This window comes from Triturus cristatus, chromosome 4_1, assembly GCF_964204655.1.
Source record: "Triturus cristatus chromosome 4_1, aTriCri1.1, whole genome shotgun sequence".
Classification (NCBI taxonomy): domain Eukaryota; kingdom Metazoa; phylum Chordata; class Amphibia; order Caudata; family Salamandridae; genus Triturus; species Triturus cristatus.
The window spans coordinates 753,646,678-753,664,304 of NC_140585.1; the positions used below are offsets into that span (position 1 = coordinate 753,646,678).

The following is a 17,627-nucleotide window of genomic DNA, read 5'->3' on the forward strand; positions in this document are numbered from 1 at the left end:
TTTTGAAGCATTTTGGTATGTTGGGCTAAGAAGGTTACTTCTGACGAAAGGCCCCTTACAGTGTCCTCCAGCTCGGATATCCTCCCTTCTGATTCCATCACCTGGTCCACGGTATCGCAGAGGTCCTGGCCAAGCAAGGCCAAATCCACACCAACCTTCCCCCTATTTTGGCCTCCAGTGTAGTCTTGGATAGCTTGTAGGATTACCAAGTTATTGTCTCCGGTCAATGGGCTACAACAGGGGCTCCTTCGCCACCCCCCCGGTGCCGTAAATGTGTCCATCTTAGCCAATCCTTTTATTCCAGGGGACCCTGTGGGCAGCTCGAGCAGTCGGCCTCCAACCCCAGGTTACGTCGTCCACTTGCCTGTGTAGTCCCCACTGTGGGCCTTCTGTTAATCCAGGGGTCTGGCTTGGCTCCACTTAATCCACTTCATGCTGCTCTGGTAAGTGCCACCCCAGGGTCATCACTCGGCGTCCAATGTTTCCAGGCCTCTCTCGGTAGGTAACAATGTGTGGGAGGCCCGGTCTGGAGGAGTGACGGGGGCAGATTACGTGTCAGTAGTGCCCCCCTACCTAGTCACATGAGCCCCGGAGCTGCTGACCATCTCGTCCTCCTGTCATCAGGGGCCGGTCTCCGCAACCCTGCTCTGCAGTGTCTTGCATCTGCCGCCCCTCCTTTACCAGACCCAGATGGATCCGCGGCAGGCCGGAAGGCTTTCTGGCAGGCACTGTGATTTGGGGGGGGGGGGTTGGAGGGGGTTCGAGCTTCGTCTAGTCTCCCCATTGCCGGCAGAAGGATACTTTTGGGGGGTTTTGGTGACACCAGTGAGGCGGCCCTCCAATTGTTTCTCTCGGTCGCTTCGGCTTACTCTTATCACCGCCTGTGGTCGGTCGCATGGCTTATGGGGGGCTCTCTCTGCCCTGCTGCTATTGCTGCAGATCCATGGTACAACCGAGCCGCTAGATTGGGCGCTGCTTGGAGTCGGATGCGGGGCCCGACGTACTACGGCAGACGCCACCTGCACGAACCGTGAGATGCATACTATTTCCAGCCCGCCATTTAGAATCTCAGCCGCTTGTGAGGATCACTGCTCGACCCCAGCAGGTCAGTCTCAGCTCTGTGCACCGCCCGGGTCTGTTATGATGTGGTCGGGGAGCCAGCCAGGCTCCGCTCCAACCATTTAGGGCACACCAGCTCCCGGGTAACTTAATCAATCAATCAGGGATTTGTGGAGCGCACTACTCACCCGCAAGGGTCTCAAGGCATGGCCTGGATAGTTCGTCAGCAGTGAGGGGTGGGAGTTCACCAGAGCGTGTCCACTATCTTGGCCATCCAGGCCACGTCCTCATTCTTATCACTTTTAAAGTATGAGCCTCAGCTTTCAGACAGTGCATTTTGTTGTCAATATGCATATCCAAAAGAGTAGTTTGTGAAAAGTGAAGATTCACTACATTTGGCTGTGTACCAGTTTTCAAACCCATTAGCTCAGTCGTGACTACTAATGTATTGTTGATTATACTTTTTATACGGGCAGTGGAAAAAGAAAATGGAGAGTACTCAGCAAACACAATCCATTTTCTATGAAGTCTCTTTAAAATGTCAAAACTCCGTCCTTTGGTGAAGGCAGGCCCTTTCATGCCCTTCTGCGCAAATGACTATTTTTCAGATTTTTTATACCCACACAGAGGACTTCATGAATAGTTACTGCATGGTGTTTTGGTAGATATAAAATATAGAGGAAACCATTTTGTTTCGGAAAAATGACCACACCAAAATATTTTGAGTCATCTGCGGTGGAATTAGAATCTTGATTCAATTTCAAATAAGAAAGTAGAAAAATGCAAATCTCCTACTTAGTACCACAAACAAACAGCATAAAACTGAAATGCCATAGCAGTGCCCTCTGATAAGGGCATTAAGTCTGCCAGTTTAAAAGTATAGAGTGTTTTTTTCTCTCTGTAAAGATGCACTGACCATTTGGCCTGGTTAAGATAAATCGAGGACTGCTGACTCTGGCTTAAATGTAAGGTTTAATGAGCTAATCAAGCGATTAGATAAGTGTCTGTGGACTTTATTAACACGCACTGGCAATGCGAATAGTTCTAGCATTGGTCGGCAGACTACTGGCTTTGCCTATACATTTTTTTTTTCTGCGTTTTGAAATATTTTTACAAAAATATAAATAAGAAACGTGAGCCCAAGTGTGCATAAATGTGCACAGATGTAGGCTGTTGTCGCTTAAAGTTTTTGAAAAACATTTTTCAACACCTGTCCTGCGGACTAGGTGTCTGCTACTGGGAAGAGCTATTCAGTGTTCCTGAACAACAGTGAAAATCACAGGCTGGAGAAACCCAAATACTCCTGGATGCAGATTTTTTAATATTTTCAAAGTGGAAGTGACATTGTTGTGGATGCCATTTGTAAAGGTCCTTTGGGAAATGTTGATTTTCCATATGAAGAATACAAACCAAAATACTATTTTATTTTAAGAAGCACGGCTGTGACCACAGAATTTCTAGCTACCTGTGATTTTGGTATGTGGCATTTCTTTCTTTTGGAATTTGTATTTTAACTTTGTATTTTAAGTTTTTGTTTGACTGGGATTGCATTTGTTGTGGTACATTGTGAAAGAATGGAACAAACCTACTCTGCTTTACAATATAATAAAAGAAACCGACTGAAAATGGAAATGTAGGTTTCCCAAGGAAAAAAAAGCAAACTGCATGAACTTAAAGCTTTCCAAAACAAGCAACCAGAATATATCTGTTAAATGTGGCTTTCATCGGAGATCTATGATACAGTTAACTAACACTCCAAGGTGTGAGCACTTTGGCTTAGCTGAGTGATCCATCCATCAGAGTTTCTTTCGTTCTGCACACAAAAAAAAAAAAACTTGGCCAAAGAGCATATTAAGTAGAGAGTCAGAGAAGCTACCTGAGTGGCCACTGACCGGTTTCTAGTAGACATTAATCAGTAAAGCACATTTATAGGAAAAATGTGAGAGGTGGTGGGTGGTCTGATGCACATGGATTGTGTACAAACTGTTCATTTTATTTGAGCAGCACCTGCATGTAAAGTAGGGCGATGTCCCCTGCAGGAAACAAATGGGGACCAGAATTCTAGAATAATCAGTATGAGTATTGCTTTTTAAGCTAGGAAAAAAGCATTGCTGTAAACCGCCAGACTCGGAGTCTACACTATTTGGACAAATATATATTATTTGGTGTGCATACATTGCTCAATCCATGGTATCCGTTTTCATGTGATGCACCCGTCAGTGCAGAATATCAGGTATTAATTGTGCATCATAGAACATTACAACTTGAAATAGGGAGGACCCATACTTTTTCGCACAATGACCCCATCACTTGACTGCTGTCTGAATTATTTATGAACAAGTACTGTTCGCGTGAATCGCCACTGTTGTTATAACACAGTTTCACTGCCTATTACACCAATTGTTTGCAAATGGTGACAGGTTGCATTCAGCCCTGTGGCTCCAGCCACTTAAACTGGAGATGTGAAATGGAAACGATCAACAGACCCAAGGAGTAAAAGCAATTTTACAAGGTCAAATAACCGTTATAAAGCACTTTTTCAGGCTTAGCGTACTGTGTGGCAAACACAAGCTGTGCAGTCCCCGCATCGTTCAAGAAGCTCAATGGGTTTGTTGTTTCAGAGCAGCAGTGCAGGTGCATGTGCATGCAGCAATATAGGACAGGTGTTTCTCTCTTGGGTAATCACACCTGGCACAGCATTCTCCTCAGATGACCACAATTACAACAACATTGGATCTGATCTTTGTACATCCCAGGTGGCAGTCAAACCATTGTCTACCAGACAATACAATCTGAATTTATTATTTCTGATAAACTAAAAACATGCACACTGAAGCTTCAAGTATGTGAAATCCTTACCTCCTGGAAAGGACTGCTTGACACCGAAGGGGACACCAAATCATGCCGCAATCTTCTCAGGTGTAGGAGTTTCTCTCTGTAGTCATGGACAGTTGCAGGGACAAGCTCTGCTTGGAGCAATATTGTAAATAGAGACTGACGCTCTTCTGCCCCCTCACTCTTAAAAACACAAGAGACCTCTGTCAAAAGCAGCATCTGTATGAATACAATTTCTAAACCAGGTAATGAACATTGACATACAAACTCTACAATTTGTATAATGATGAATTTAAAAAGCTACTCAAATGACATCTTATAACGTGTACCTCACTCTCAAGATTCACAATGACCATAAAAAAGTCCCAATTGCTTCATACGTCAGAGACAACTTTACCTTCCTTGGAATTCTGTTCCAGGATTGCTAAGGAAAGGGCAGAAGACTAGAGTGTGCAGGAAAAAATTGCAGAATATCATAACTATTATTTACCAAATATTTTTAATTCCTGAATGATTTTAAAAATAATATGGCACTTAATCGAATCCTGTAGCGGATTTTCTCATAATAAACAAAAAGTACTGATAGTATGACTGCAAAAATAAGAGATCCAACTCCACTGGACTCCTATTTAGAACACCTCGCTCTTGGCAACATGGGCGGCAGATGAACCTGGGCAGGCCTGTTGGCTGCTCCTTGGCAGGTACTCCGGCCTAGCGACAGGGGTAAACTATACATCTGGAAACCTGCATCTTACTTCTTCCTCCCCCCAGGACATAAATGATAATCTCTAACCTGCCCTTAGGAAATGTTGTGTAACAAAGTTAAAGCGCTTATGTAGTGGTCTTGTGTAAAGGGTTTTGAAGCCCATTGAGCTGTGTCTGTGCTATATAAAACTACAAAATAAGTAGGCGTTTTGAAATCCTGAATATAAATAAATTAACATGCGTTTTAGAAAACATAGTCCAGATCTTCATCGTCAGCTAGTTTCATAATGGAAACATCATATCTTCATAATTGCCCTACCAATGCCAGGTCCCACAAATAATAAAAAAGGCAGCAGTGCCCTTCTTACTCAAACCCACTATATTTATTGAACTAAAAATACTAGTCTCGAACAGGAAGCGAGTACACATCTTTTCAGGCTCTAGGAGATATTCTGTAGTGGTTATTCCATATTTACATAAAATGTGAACAAAATCCTTGGCTTGGACTCTTGCCTTTCTTTTTCACTTTAAGTGACTTACCAGCCAAAGTAGCTCTCGTGGGACTGAAAACTAAGCTACTGATTAAAAATTCTACATATGATGAGCAGCTATTTACCTGGCATACAGTTGATATCCCCATTTTGCTTTGTTTGAGCAGATTAATGTGCAAGACAAGAATTTGGCAAGTGACAATAAAAACACTGATATCCAAAACATAACTTCTAAATCTAAATTTAAAATAATTTAAGTTCCTAGTCTTTCAAGCTACCAGTGGAATTTCCCCATTCAATATGGCTGGTCTCCAACTCCGTAGATAGAGGGCAGAAACTCTTCACACAGACTTTGGTCGCAGGACTATTTTCTTTCACCTGCCAGCTGCTAGGGCGCCAGACTATTTTATTCAACGTGATGATGCAGACATCTTCCTTGAAGGTACGTTAGAGCCTTTTTCAACAATGGAAGTATGTGGGACAACTGTTAATCATCTATATTGTTCCATGAACAAATTACTCTCTATATAAACAAACGCACAATAGAAAATCACAGTGGAATCGCCATAACACGTTTCACTGGTTTGTTATGTGGGACCCACAAATGTCTTCCCAGTACTGATGCAATGTACATTTAGTTGCAGAAATGATACGCAAGATTAGGAAATGCTGCAGACAATAAGCACTCGTTATCAATCATCATGCCAACTGTAGATTATCATAAAATGCAACAAACCTCTAGATTTGCAGGAAGTTGAATTTCAAAATGGTTTAGAATTCTTATGGTCAGGAGCCGAACCTGCAAGAAAAATTTAAGCAAATTCAGTGAAGTGTGATTATCACACTCAAACAAATCAACAGCTGCACATTCAGTAGGAATGTGTCAATTTACCTTGCCTTGGACTAGCAGAACCAGAGCTTTTCTGAAATACTTGGCCAATTAAGACGCAATGAATGATGGGAGAACGGAAGCCGGTCTCAGGTGAAGAGGTGGCAAAAGAAAGCCTAGCCAATGTAATATTCACTCTCAAGCTTGTTTTTGGTTACGTTCAGGTGACTTCAATTCATTATTATTCAAACAATACTTAGAAGAGCTCCTAATCGCTGCTCCCATTAGCTTGAGAATAGTGAATGTTTTAGAAAAGATGTCAATTTTCATTGGTGTACTGTTTTTGTAAAGTATCACTCCAAGTATGTCAATAGGGGCCAGATGTACGACCTTTTTTTGAGGTCACAAACGGGTAATCATCACCTTTGCGACCGCCAAATAGGTCTGTCCTATGTACAAACCCTATTTTACGAGTCTGTAACCTATTACCCACTCGCAAAATAGGGTTTGCGACATGCTATTAGGAAGGGGCGTGCCAAGGGCATCCTTTCCTAATAGCGAGTTGCACTTCAATGTAAGATTGTTTTGCGGCCGCATCTGCAAAATGCTTGCAGTTTACCACCCATTTCAAATGGGTGGTAAGCCACTCGCAAACGGGAAGGGGTCCCCTTTGTGACTGGCAGTGAAAGGAATATGCTACTTACCAGTATGCATCTGTTCTTGGCATGTAGAGCTGCAGATCTACACACTTTTGCATAGATCGCCATCTGGTGTTGGGCCTGGATGTTTGCAGTTTGTTTTTCCTCTTGGAAAGTCTTTGGAAGTCACGAGGTCGGTGACTCCTTCTTTAGATCGTATTGCGCATGGGCTTTGGCTCCATCCTCAGATTGTTTTTCGCCAGCAGGGAAAGATGGAGCGTAGTAATAACAGTGAAGAAACCCATGTGTGTATCTAAATAAGATAAACTGGAACAGATACAGGTAGCCGGGGAGGCGGGCGAGCGTGTGTAGATCTGCAGCTCTACATGCCAAGAACAGATGCATACAGGTAAGTAGCATATTCCGTTCGAGGCATATGAGCTGCAGATTACACACTTTTGAATAGACTATATAGCAGTTGCCAACCTTAGCGGCGACCACCGGTGTCTGTTGCAGTGGTTTGAAATAGTGTTTTAAGTACAGCCTGGCCCACACTAGCTTGTTGCTTAGTTTGCACATCTACACAATAGTGTTTGGTGAAAGTGTGCGGTGTTGACCATGTAGCTGCTTTGCAGATATCATCTAATGGGATGTTCCCTAGAAATGCTATGGAAGCCCCCATCATTCGTGTAGAATGGGCTTTAGGGGGAACGGATAGCGTTTGTTTTGCTTTGTGGTAGCAAATCTGGATGCATTTTACAATCCACCTAGCTATCCCTGATTTTGAGATGGGGTTGCCCTTGTGTGGTGGAGAGAAAGAGACAAACAGTTGTTTGGTCTTTCGGAAAGATTGTGTTCTCTCGATGTAGTAGAGTAAGGCTTGTTTGACATCTAGCGTGTGCAGAGCCCTTTCTGCAACGGTCTGAGGTTGCGAGAAAAATACTGGTAGTTCTACAGATTGGTTTAGGTGAAAAGGGAAATGACTTTAGGTATGAATTTTGGGTTGGTACGGAGAACAACCTTGTTATGATGCATTTGAAGAAAAAGTTCTTGTATGGTAAGTACTTGTATCTCACTGACCCTTCTAAGGGAAGTGATGGCTACAAGGAAAGCTGTTTTCCATGTTAGGAATTGTAGTTCGCATTTATGCAAGGGTTCGAAGGGAGGCCCCATCAGACTTGTGAGAACGATATTTAAGTTCCACACAGGTGAGGGTGGTACTCTGGGGGGAATTATTATTTTCAGGCCTTCCATGAAGGCTTTAATGGCAGGTACTCTGAAGAGAGATAGATGTTGCCTGTTTTGTAAGTAAGCTGCAATTGCTGCGAGGTGTAGTCGAATGGACGTATAGGCTAGATTACACCTTTGTAGGTGGAGTAAGTAGCCTTTGATGTGTTGGATAGACACGTCCAGAGGATTGACGGTGTTGTTATGGCAAAAAACAACAAATCTTTTCCACTTTGCAGCGTAGCAGGCTCTAGTGGTAGGGCGTCTAGCTTCTCTGATGACGTTCATACAGTCAGGGGGAAGATTTAGGTACCCAAATTCTAGGATTTCAGGAGCCAGATCGCAAGGTTGAGCTGAGCTGGTTCCGGGTGTCTGATCTCTCCATGGTTTTGGGTTAGGAGGCATGGTGAGAGGTGTAGTTTTTGGTGTGGTACTACAGAGAGTTCCAGCAGCGTGGTGTAACACGGTTGTCTGGCCCACGTTGGAGCTACTAGGATTAGTGTGAGGGAGTGCTGTTGTAGTTTGCGCACCACTAATGGAATGAGTGGGAGAGGCGGAAAAGCGTACGCAAATTTGCCTGACCAGTTCATCCATATCGCATTTCCTTTGGACAATGGGTGTGGGTATCTGGCGGCGAAGCTTGGGCATTTTGTGTTTTCGTGTGTGGCGAAGAGGTCTATCTGCGGATGCCCCCACATTTGAAAGAACGGATGAAGAACCTGTGGGTGAAGTTCCCACTCGTGGATTTGTTGTGTCTGTCTGCTGAGCAGATCTGCCACGGTGTTTTGGACTCCTGGGACATGTTGAGCTAGGAGAAAGATTTTGTGGGGAATTGCCCATCTCCATATGCTCTGTGCTAATTCAGAGAGCTGTGGAGAGTGTGTGCTGCCTTGTTTTTGTATATAATACATGGCCGTCATGTTGTCTGTGCGAATGAGGACTGCCTTGCCTGAAATCTGTGTTTGAAAAGATTTCAGGGCTAAAGAGATTGCTAGTAACTCCAGATGGTTGATATGGAGTAACTTTTGTTGAGGTGTCCATGTGCCCTGAACGGTGAGGAGTAATAGGTGAGCTCCCCAGCCGGAGAGCGATGCATCCGTTGTTAGTATTATCTGGGGAACCGGGTCCAGTAACGGTCGACCTTTGGAAAGTTTTGTGGTGTTCCACCACTGCAGAGAGCGATGGGTGCAACCGTCTACCAACACCAGATCTGTCAGTTGACCTTGGGCCTGGTTCCATTGGCGCGCTAAGCACTCTTGGAGGACGCATCTGGAGTTTTGCGTTGGGCACTATGAAAATGCAAGATCCCTATTAGTTGCATGAACACTCGTGCTGGAAGGAAGTGTTGAGGTATGAATTTTTGTCGCAAAGCCTGAATGCTTGCAATCCTGGCCGGATTGGGGTAGGCTATTGCTTTTGAGGTGTCTATGGTGGCACCGAGGTATTGTTTTATGTGGGATGGTTGTAGCTGGGACTTTTGGTGGTTCACCGTGAAGCCTAGTTGGTGAAGTAGTTCGATTGTGGTGGCGGTGTGGTGTACACACCGATTGTATGAAGTGGCTTTTATCAGCCAATCGTCCCCAAGTAGGGGAAGACGTGAATGTGCTGTCTTCTCAGGTGTGCCGCCACCACCACTAGGCACTTGGTGAATACCCGTGGTGCTGTTGTGACTCCGAACGGGAGCACTTTGAATTGGTAGTGTTGTCCGTCCACTACAAATCAGAGGTACTTTCTGTGAGCATGGTGTACTGGAATGTGGAAGTATGCGTCTTTCAAGTCCAGTGTGGTGAGAAAGTTGTTCTGGGAGAGGAGCGGAAGTACCTGCTGAAGCGTTACCATGTGAAAATGGTCTGAGTGTATGTATGTGTTTAGGGGCCGGAGATCTAGAATAGGTCGTAGAGTCTCGTCCCTTTTTGGTATTAGAAAATATAGGGAGTAGACCCCCATATTTTGTTGATTGACAGGAACGTGTTCTATTGCCTGTTTTTGTAGGAGGGAGATTACCTCCTGCTTTAGTAATGTTGAATGTTCTTGTGACATTGGACGTTGCCTGGGTGGAATGTTTGGGGGGGGGGGGGGGGGGGGGGGGCAGCGTAGATGTTAGTTCCAGGCAGTAGCCTGACCGAATTATTTGGGTCACCCATTTGTCTGAGGGGATGGTCTCCCAGACATGAAGGAAATTTTGGAGTCTGCCCCCGACCGGAGTGGAATGGTCTGGGGGGAGCGGGGGGGGGGAAGTCATTGGGTAGGAGGTGTGGCACAACGTGCGTTGTTTGTTTTGCCTCTGCCCTTGTTGTTGTTACCCCTGTAGCCGCCTCTTTGGTAACCTTTTGTAGGGGATTTGTATGATGTGGACGCTGTGTCTGAGGAATAGCCTCTGGATGCACTCCGAAAGGAGGAGCGGCGAAAGGAGCGTCTGGGCGGGTGAGAGTGTAAGGCCCCCATGTATTTTGCGGTATCCGTGTCCTTTTTCATCTTTTCTAAGGCCTCATCCACCATTGGCCCGAATAGATGTTCCTGGTCAAAGGGATGGTTAAGGATGGAGGCTTGTACTTCTGGTTTAAAACCAGATACCCTTAACCAAGCATGGCGACGGAGAAGGACGCTGGTGTTGATGGCTCTGGAGGCTGTGTCTGCTGCATCCAGGGCACAACGTATGGAGGTGTTAGTGATTGTTTTACCCTCTTGAATTAACTCGTTGGCCCTACCTTTATATTTTTCAGGGAGATGGTGCATTATGCTTTCCAATTCGTCATAATGAGCGCTGTCATATCTGGCCAGCAGTGCCTGAGTGTTTGCTATACGCCATATGTTGGGGGGCCTGGGATGCTGTGCGTTTGCCTGATCCATTTAGCAGTTTTGACTCCTTGTCAGGTGGTGGTGCATCACCTGACGCTTGTGAATATGCCCTTTTACGTGCCGTAGATACCACTAAGGAATCTAGTGGTGCTGGTCCTCTGATGTAAGAGGGATCTGAGGGAGCAGGTTTGTATTTCTTTTCAATATGTGGGTTAAGGACCCTGGCTCTAACTGGGTCTTTAAAAACTTCTGCCGCATGCTTTACCACCCCTTTGAGCATGGGCAGTATGGAGGTGGACCTATGTGAAGTATCAAATGTGTCTAGGAGGAAATCTTCCTCCACCGGGTCATTATGCATGTCCGCCCCGTGATAATGTGCTGCTCTTTGCAGAAGATGGTTGAACTTTAATGAATCTTCTGGTGGAGATGGTCTAGAAGGGTAAATATCGTCTTGTGGGATGTTGGGGATATCTGGTATATTGTAATCGTCCCATGGATCTGGAGATCCTGTAGGGGTGGGGTCCTGTGGCACATCCCCTGTATCATCATATGGGTCCCCCTGAACATCATCGTCTGGAGACGGGGTAGGAGAACGATGGGGTGGAGAGGGCGGTGGTGGTGGAGGTGGGGAAGGAGGAGGAGGTGGAGGGGGAGGGGGAGGGGGAGGGGAAGGTATTCTGAACGGAGAGGTAGCAGAGTCCTTCCTCTTTGGAGGTGGAGGCGGAGCAGGCTTCTCCAAATGTCTCTTTTGGTAGAGAGTGTCAAATGTCCAGTTTTTGGATCCCTGGTGAGAGTTTTTTTGCAAGGGATCTGGTGTAAATAGCTCTGGTGAAGTAATTTGGTCCGTCGGCGCCGAAGGCGTCTGGGCCGATGACTTTTTAGGTTTTTCCGTGCCGGTTTGATGTTTCAATCAATCAATCATTCGCATTTATAAAGCGCGCTTGTGAGAAAGTGGCTCTGTATATACTGTTCCCTAGTAGGTACAGGGTGTACAGAGTCCACAGTCCCCCAGAGGCTGATAGAGGTCAAAGTTAGGTATGACCTTACTCTCAAAAGTGGTAGCTTGGTCGAGCAGTAAGGCAGTACCAGGGGACAGTGTAAAGCATTTATTGTACACACTCAGTCAGCAAATGGTTTCACACACTCAATAACTGAACTCTAGGCCAATGGTTTATATATATAAAATATATGCTTGTTTTATTTTTAGAACCACAAAGGGGGTAAAAATATACTTTCTCAGAATGAGAGATTGAATATAAATACTTTTGTCTTAAGCAAGAAATTTGTGTAAACAGTCACAGTTGGTTGCAATAAACAATCCTATTTCCTAAACATAACAATGCATTGAGCTCAATGGTAAATTCAGGTTATTTGTAATAAATTACTTTTCAGATTACTTTTGGAATTCCAGGTCTGGCTCCTAGATCCAGCCTTGGGTCAGTATTCAGAATCAAGTGGTGAAAGTCGACTTAATAACTGTAATGATTTTTAAATAATATTTAGCTATTTCAAAAGTTAGCACTTAGAAAATATTTCAAAGAAAACATTCAATGGATCTCTATGGCAAGAAATTCAAATTGCAGGTAGAGTACTTTATCGTTACTTTAGTAATCCAGGACTGGGTACCTAGACCCAGTACTGGGGTCCTTATCAAAAACAGGTAAGTAATTTGGTTTGCAGAAATGGTACGATTTTAAAAGAATATTTCAAATTTGCAAAAATAGACACTTAGAAGAAATTTCACAGAAAAGCAGACAATGGTTTCCTATGGGAGAAAAATGAGTTAGAGGTAAGTATAGTTGTGAGTACTTTTCAGGGTCAGGGCTGGGCACCAAGATCCAGCACTGGGAGTTCACCCAGGAACAGGTGAGTAAATTCGTTTTTGTCACTTGGCTGATTTTTGGTGAATTTTTACAGTTTTGAAAAGTTCACACTTAGAAGATTTTTGAAGAAAAAGCCAGTCAATGTTACCCTATGAGGAAAATGAAGTTAGCGGTTTAAGGGTAAGTACTCGACTGGCAGAGTTGAAATTCTGGGCATAGACTCAGGGGTCCCCCAGTGTCAGGTAGGTACAGTTGGTTCACCCTCAGCGGTTTCAGGACGGCCGGGTGCAGAGTGAGTTAGGCCCAATGTTATCCTATGAGGGATAGGGGGGCCTTGGTTGGTGGCTGCTGTCTGGCAAGCCACGTGGCTGTGGGAGCTGGGCTCCTGGTCACTTACTCAGGGCAAGTGGGGAAGTAAGTTAGTGTAGAGAGTGCACTGCCAGGGCCACTCGGGCGGCTGGGTGCAGGGTGCTTTTGAGCCTTCGGGCGCTCAATGGAAATCAATGGGAATGTTCCGGTTTGGAAAAAGGCTGCAGGCTCGGGGACGAGGATGTTTCCGGTGCCACCACCACTTCGAGGGGTAAGTTGGGTAGTTGTAGGTTAGGTGGGTACCCCGGGATTGGGCACAGGGGGCCGCAGGGCACCGGGTGCAGGGGTGCCTTTTGACGTCGGGAATCTTACCCTCTGGTTGATCGCGGTTGGGGTGGCACTCGGTTCTGAGGCTGCAGGCTTCGTCCGGGATGTCGAGGGGGGTCCTTGGGTGCCGGACTCGGGGTCACAGTCGCCGTGGGGTCGTCCTCAGGGTCTTTGTCCACTCCGGCACTGGCCAGACTTGGCTGGTGCAGAGTGTGTTGGGTCCGCGGTTCCGGGCAGCTGCCAGGAGTTAGGAATAGGTTTCTCGAGTAGAGCCTCTACTCATGGGAGTCCCAGGGGCTTAGAGCCAAAAGATAGCCAGGTCCTCCGGAGTTGGTGAGGTTGCTGGCCACGGGAGATGCCGCGCTGGTGCAGGTTCGAGAGTCGACAGGCCGGTAGGGCTGGGGCCAAAGCAGTTGGTGTCTTCTTCTCTTTTTAGCAGCTGCAGGGCAGGTCCTTGGTCTTCTTGCTCTTCTTGTAGTTTTCTATCTGGAATCTGAGGAAGGAGGGTTCAGGGTGCCCCTAAATACTAGATTTAGGGGCGTTACAGGTAGGTGAAGGCCAGGGACCAATGGGTCCTTGTCCTGGGGTGGGTACACCCCCTATCCTGCCTCTCTCCTGTGGGAGGGGGGCAGTAGCCTAATCCTGATAGGGTTGGCCTCCCATCTTCAAGATGGCGAGAGCCCGGAGATGTGCTTCACCTCGCCTCCCCCACCTGAGGGGTGGGATGGGCAGGCTGGCACATCCCCTGTCCTTGTATGGGGTTTCCGGCCAAGCTTCCCGCCAGAGTGGGGTGTTGCAGTGGCCTGGGGAAACTCCAAATGGCGGCCTGCCTTTGAAGCTTCCCTTTGCTCATCCTGGGGGAGGAGATTTCTCACCTCACCCAGGATGTGCATTGTTGCAGGCCCGGGAGAGCAGGGGCTCTCCCACCCAGGGGTCTAGCAACGTGTCTGCTGTGTGGCAGCCTGGGCAGCCTCAGAGCAGACGTGGATTGTAAGTTAGCTGTAAGGGGGCATCTCTAAGATGCCCTCTGGGGTGCTTAGTACATTAAATCCTACACTGGCATCAGTGTGGGTTCAATGTGCTGAGAAGTTTGATACCAAACTTCCCAGGCTTTAGTGTTGCCACTATGGTGCTGTGGAGCTCTCAGCACCATGTACTCTTAAATGACAGCACTGCACTTACAGTGCCCAGGCATGGACCCGGGTACTGTAGGGGCACAGGGCTCCTGCTCCTGTGCCCACACCATAGGCGTAATGCACCCAGCTAGAGGGGTGGCTGACATATGCCTTGGCAGTGTAGGTGATGGGCATGGTACACAGTGATGTGTGCCATGTCGACTCTTTGTTTTGTCCTGCACCCAGACACTCAGCCTGCAAGGGCAGTGTGTGTGTAAGGGTACAAGGCCTCTGAGGGTGGCACAATGAGTGCTGCAGCCCTTAGAGGCCTTCCCTGGCCACAGGGCCCTGGGTACCTAGGTACCATTTACTAGGGGCTGACATGTGGCTAGGGTTTGCCAATTTGGAGTTTGTGTGGTTTAAGGAAGGAACATAGGCACCTGATTGGCAGGAACCCAGGGTACACTCAATCAAAGTACATTCAGCAATTTAGCAAAAAGTGGGGGCATACCATGCAAGAAAGATGGCACTTTCTCACAGCGCTACTCACCCATAAAGGGTCTCAAGGCGCTGGGGAGGGGGGGGGGGGGGGTCAGTGCTCGAACCCGGCTTGGGACCCTCCGGTCTCTTGGTCGGCGCCGAGATGGGCTTCGGATTGGAAGTGTCGGTGCCAGTGCCCTTGTGTGGTTTGGTCGGCACCGAAGATGGCGTCGGTGCCGAAGAGCTGGGTTTCGACCCAGAGGGCTTCGGTGCGGAGCTCGGTGTCGAGGTGGAGGCCGGTTTCCTTTTCTGTGCCGAAGTGTGTTTCTCGGCACCGCTGGTAGGCTGGCTCGAGCCCGAGCTGCCGGAAGGCTTACTTGGCTTCTTCACCGGGCCCGAAGGTGGGGTGTGTGAAGCAGTGTCTCTGGTCTTGCCTAGGCTCGGAGGCGAAGGCGTGACCGAAGCCTTTTTGGGTGTCGGTGTGGGGGGATGGGGTAGATTGGTACTCACGACCCTCTGCGCCTGAGTGATGTCCTCCACATCTGACTCGTTGGCCTCGGAAGCGCTGACGAGGTGCTCTTCGGTGCGATGCTGTTCCGGATCGTCGATGTCATCTCCGAAGATGTCGACTAGAATGGACGTCGAGGAGTGTGCCATGTTCCTTCTGGTTCTTCGGTCCCGAATAATCTTTTTGGATCGGAAAGACTTACAGGCCGGACAGTCTCGAGCCTCGTGTTCAGGGGAGAGGCAGAGGTTGCATACCTCATGAAGATCGGTGTGGGGAAATTTGGGCCCACATTGAGGGCACTTTTTAAATGGAGTTCTTTCCATCAGCCGGGACCGGAGCCTGGGTAGGCCCGAAGGCCGCCGTCGACGACTGGAACCGAAGGTTTGTGTCGATGAGAAGGCGCGTTGATTGAAGAGATCGTGATCGAAACAATACAGCGATTGGGGTGAGGATTGCGCGTGGATCGTCAAACTGGAAGCTGTTCGGAACCGGAGCGTGAAGATTACATCCGAGCCCGATAGCGGAAAAAAACAATCTGAGGATGGAGCCGAAGCCCATGCGCAATACGATCCAAAGGATAAGTCACCGACCTCGTGACTTCCAAAGACTTTCCAAGAGAAAAAACAAACTGCAAACATCCGGGCCCAACACCAGATGGCGATCTATGCAAAAGTGTGTAATCTGCAGCTCATATGCCTAGAACATATTTTTTAAGAGTAGGCAGTGGTCCCATGGACCACTGCCTGCTCTTAAAAAAACTGCTTTATTAAAAAAAAAGCAGACACAGACATGGTGGTCTGCTGACCCCAGCAGGCCACCATCCCTGGGAGTGCTAGACCTTCCCAATAGAGTCGCAAATTGCACCTGCCTCATGAATATTAATAAGGCAGGCAGTTTGCGGCCCCATTAGAAATCGCAAACAGTGTCTGAGACACTGTTGTAAATCCAAATTTGTGAGTCGTAAAACAACGCAGTAAAGGACTGCGAGACTGCCCATGCAAGAATATTGTGAATTGCAGGTATACATATCTACAATTCTCTGTATCAATGCAACCATTTTTTTTCTACCAATATCTTCTTCCTGATTCTGCTCCACTGAGCCATATTCATAAACCTCTATCTTTTCCCCGCTCTCCAGTAGAGAGTTTGGTCTTAGTTTAGAGAGTTACTGCACTTCAGTCTACTTTGCTTCAGACTGCTTAGCTTGGTTGAACTGGCTGCAACTAACAGAAAACGTTATGCAATATCGCAGACTACATTGCCATGACCTCTGTATTAAGAAAAAACGTATTCCTACATAATTGCACCAATTAAGATTATGACTAAAACAATATCAAAAAGAAATTATCTCACCTTTGATAAATTGCTTGAAATATTTGGCTCCAGTACGGGGAATATTTCCATTAGGTTTGATTGTGACAGTGGCTCGTGGCAGCCACAAAGGACTAATCTTGTGTAATAGAGATCAGCCATCAGCAGGACCGAGGGCTCTGAAGGAAAGCGCCTGTAACCAAACAATCAATTATGGTAACTGTAATATGAAAAATCCGCACAAACACATTCATTTTCAATTGTGTTTGAAAAGAACGGGCCCCGGCTCCTTGCAATAGCAGAGTCAAAGAAAATAAGTTTAATTAAACCGGTCCTAACTTTACTTTGATTTTTCATACTGTCAAGAAAATGGGACAAAACACACTACTCACAATTAGGTCAGATTCATGGCAACATCTGGCTCTCAATAATGCCAGCACATCAGGGAGCTGGAGAAGGAAATTGATTACTTAAAGGGGCCTAGGATGTCAAACTAAACTAGTAAACTTCAGAAGGGACAAATTAAATGAAGAAGAAATTGTGGTGCATGTTGGGGGAGGACTGAAGATCTCACAAAGGAACAGTATTTTAGATCTTCTTGCACGTGTAGGTTTACAGGGCAGCTCCTGGTGCACTCATTTACTGTTACACAAAATATTGCTCTAGAATGTATAAAAATTGAGTGGTGATAAGGGAAGTCTAATAAAGTTACAAGTTACTGAAAGATTCAAATTGATTTGTGTAACATCTATGTCTTATGTCTGAACGAATGGAGATACAAACAAAATAACACATTTGTATTAATTAAATGGCTAAAGCCTGTGATAAAAGATGGATTATCTGTGGTTTGGCATAGCTGCAGAATTCCAAAGAACCCACCAACTCCCTATTCTGTAGGGTAGGGAAAATACTGCTCATAGTCATCATTTAGGATAAAGACACACGTGGGTTCACCACATTCCTGTGTGTCTGTCTACTACTCTATTTTGTTTTAGGGAGAAGCACAGAAGTTGACAGCGATCAGCAGCAAGTCCCACTTCCTACAGCCTTCAAACTAAGAGTACTGATGTCAAATCAGCATTATCAGACTACCTTCTGAAGCATGGGAGAGTATGTCTAAGTCAGCAGTACTAACAGTCACTGCATCTGGTGAATGTACGGTGCAGCAGGA

General features: G+C 46.4%; 1 protein-coding gene across 1 annotated transcript in view; it reads right to left on the reverse strand.

Annotated features, from left to right (window-relative positions):
* UTP20 (UTP20 small subunit processome component) overlaps positions 1 to 17,627 on the reverse strand; it is a 1,051,825-nt gene that overhangs the window by 787,190 nt on the left and 247,008 nt on the right. The window contains exons 16-18 of the mRNA XM_085653318.1: positions 16,499 to 16,649; positions 5,827 to 5,889; positions 3,919 to 4,077 (exon numbers count right to left, since the gene is read on the reverse strand). Of these exons, the coding sequence (XP_085509444.1) occupies positions 3,919 to 4,077; positions 5,827 to 5,889; positions 16,499 to 16,649 (373 nt within the window). The remainder of the gene's footprint in view (positions 1 to 3,918; positions 4,078 to 5,826; positions 5,890 to 16,498; positions 16,650 to 17,627) is intronic.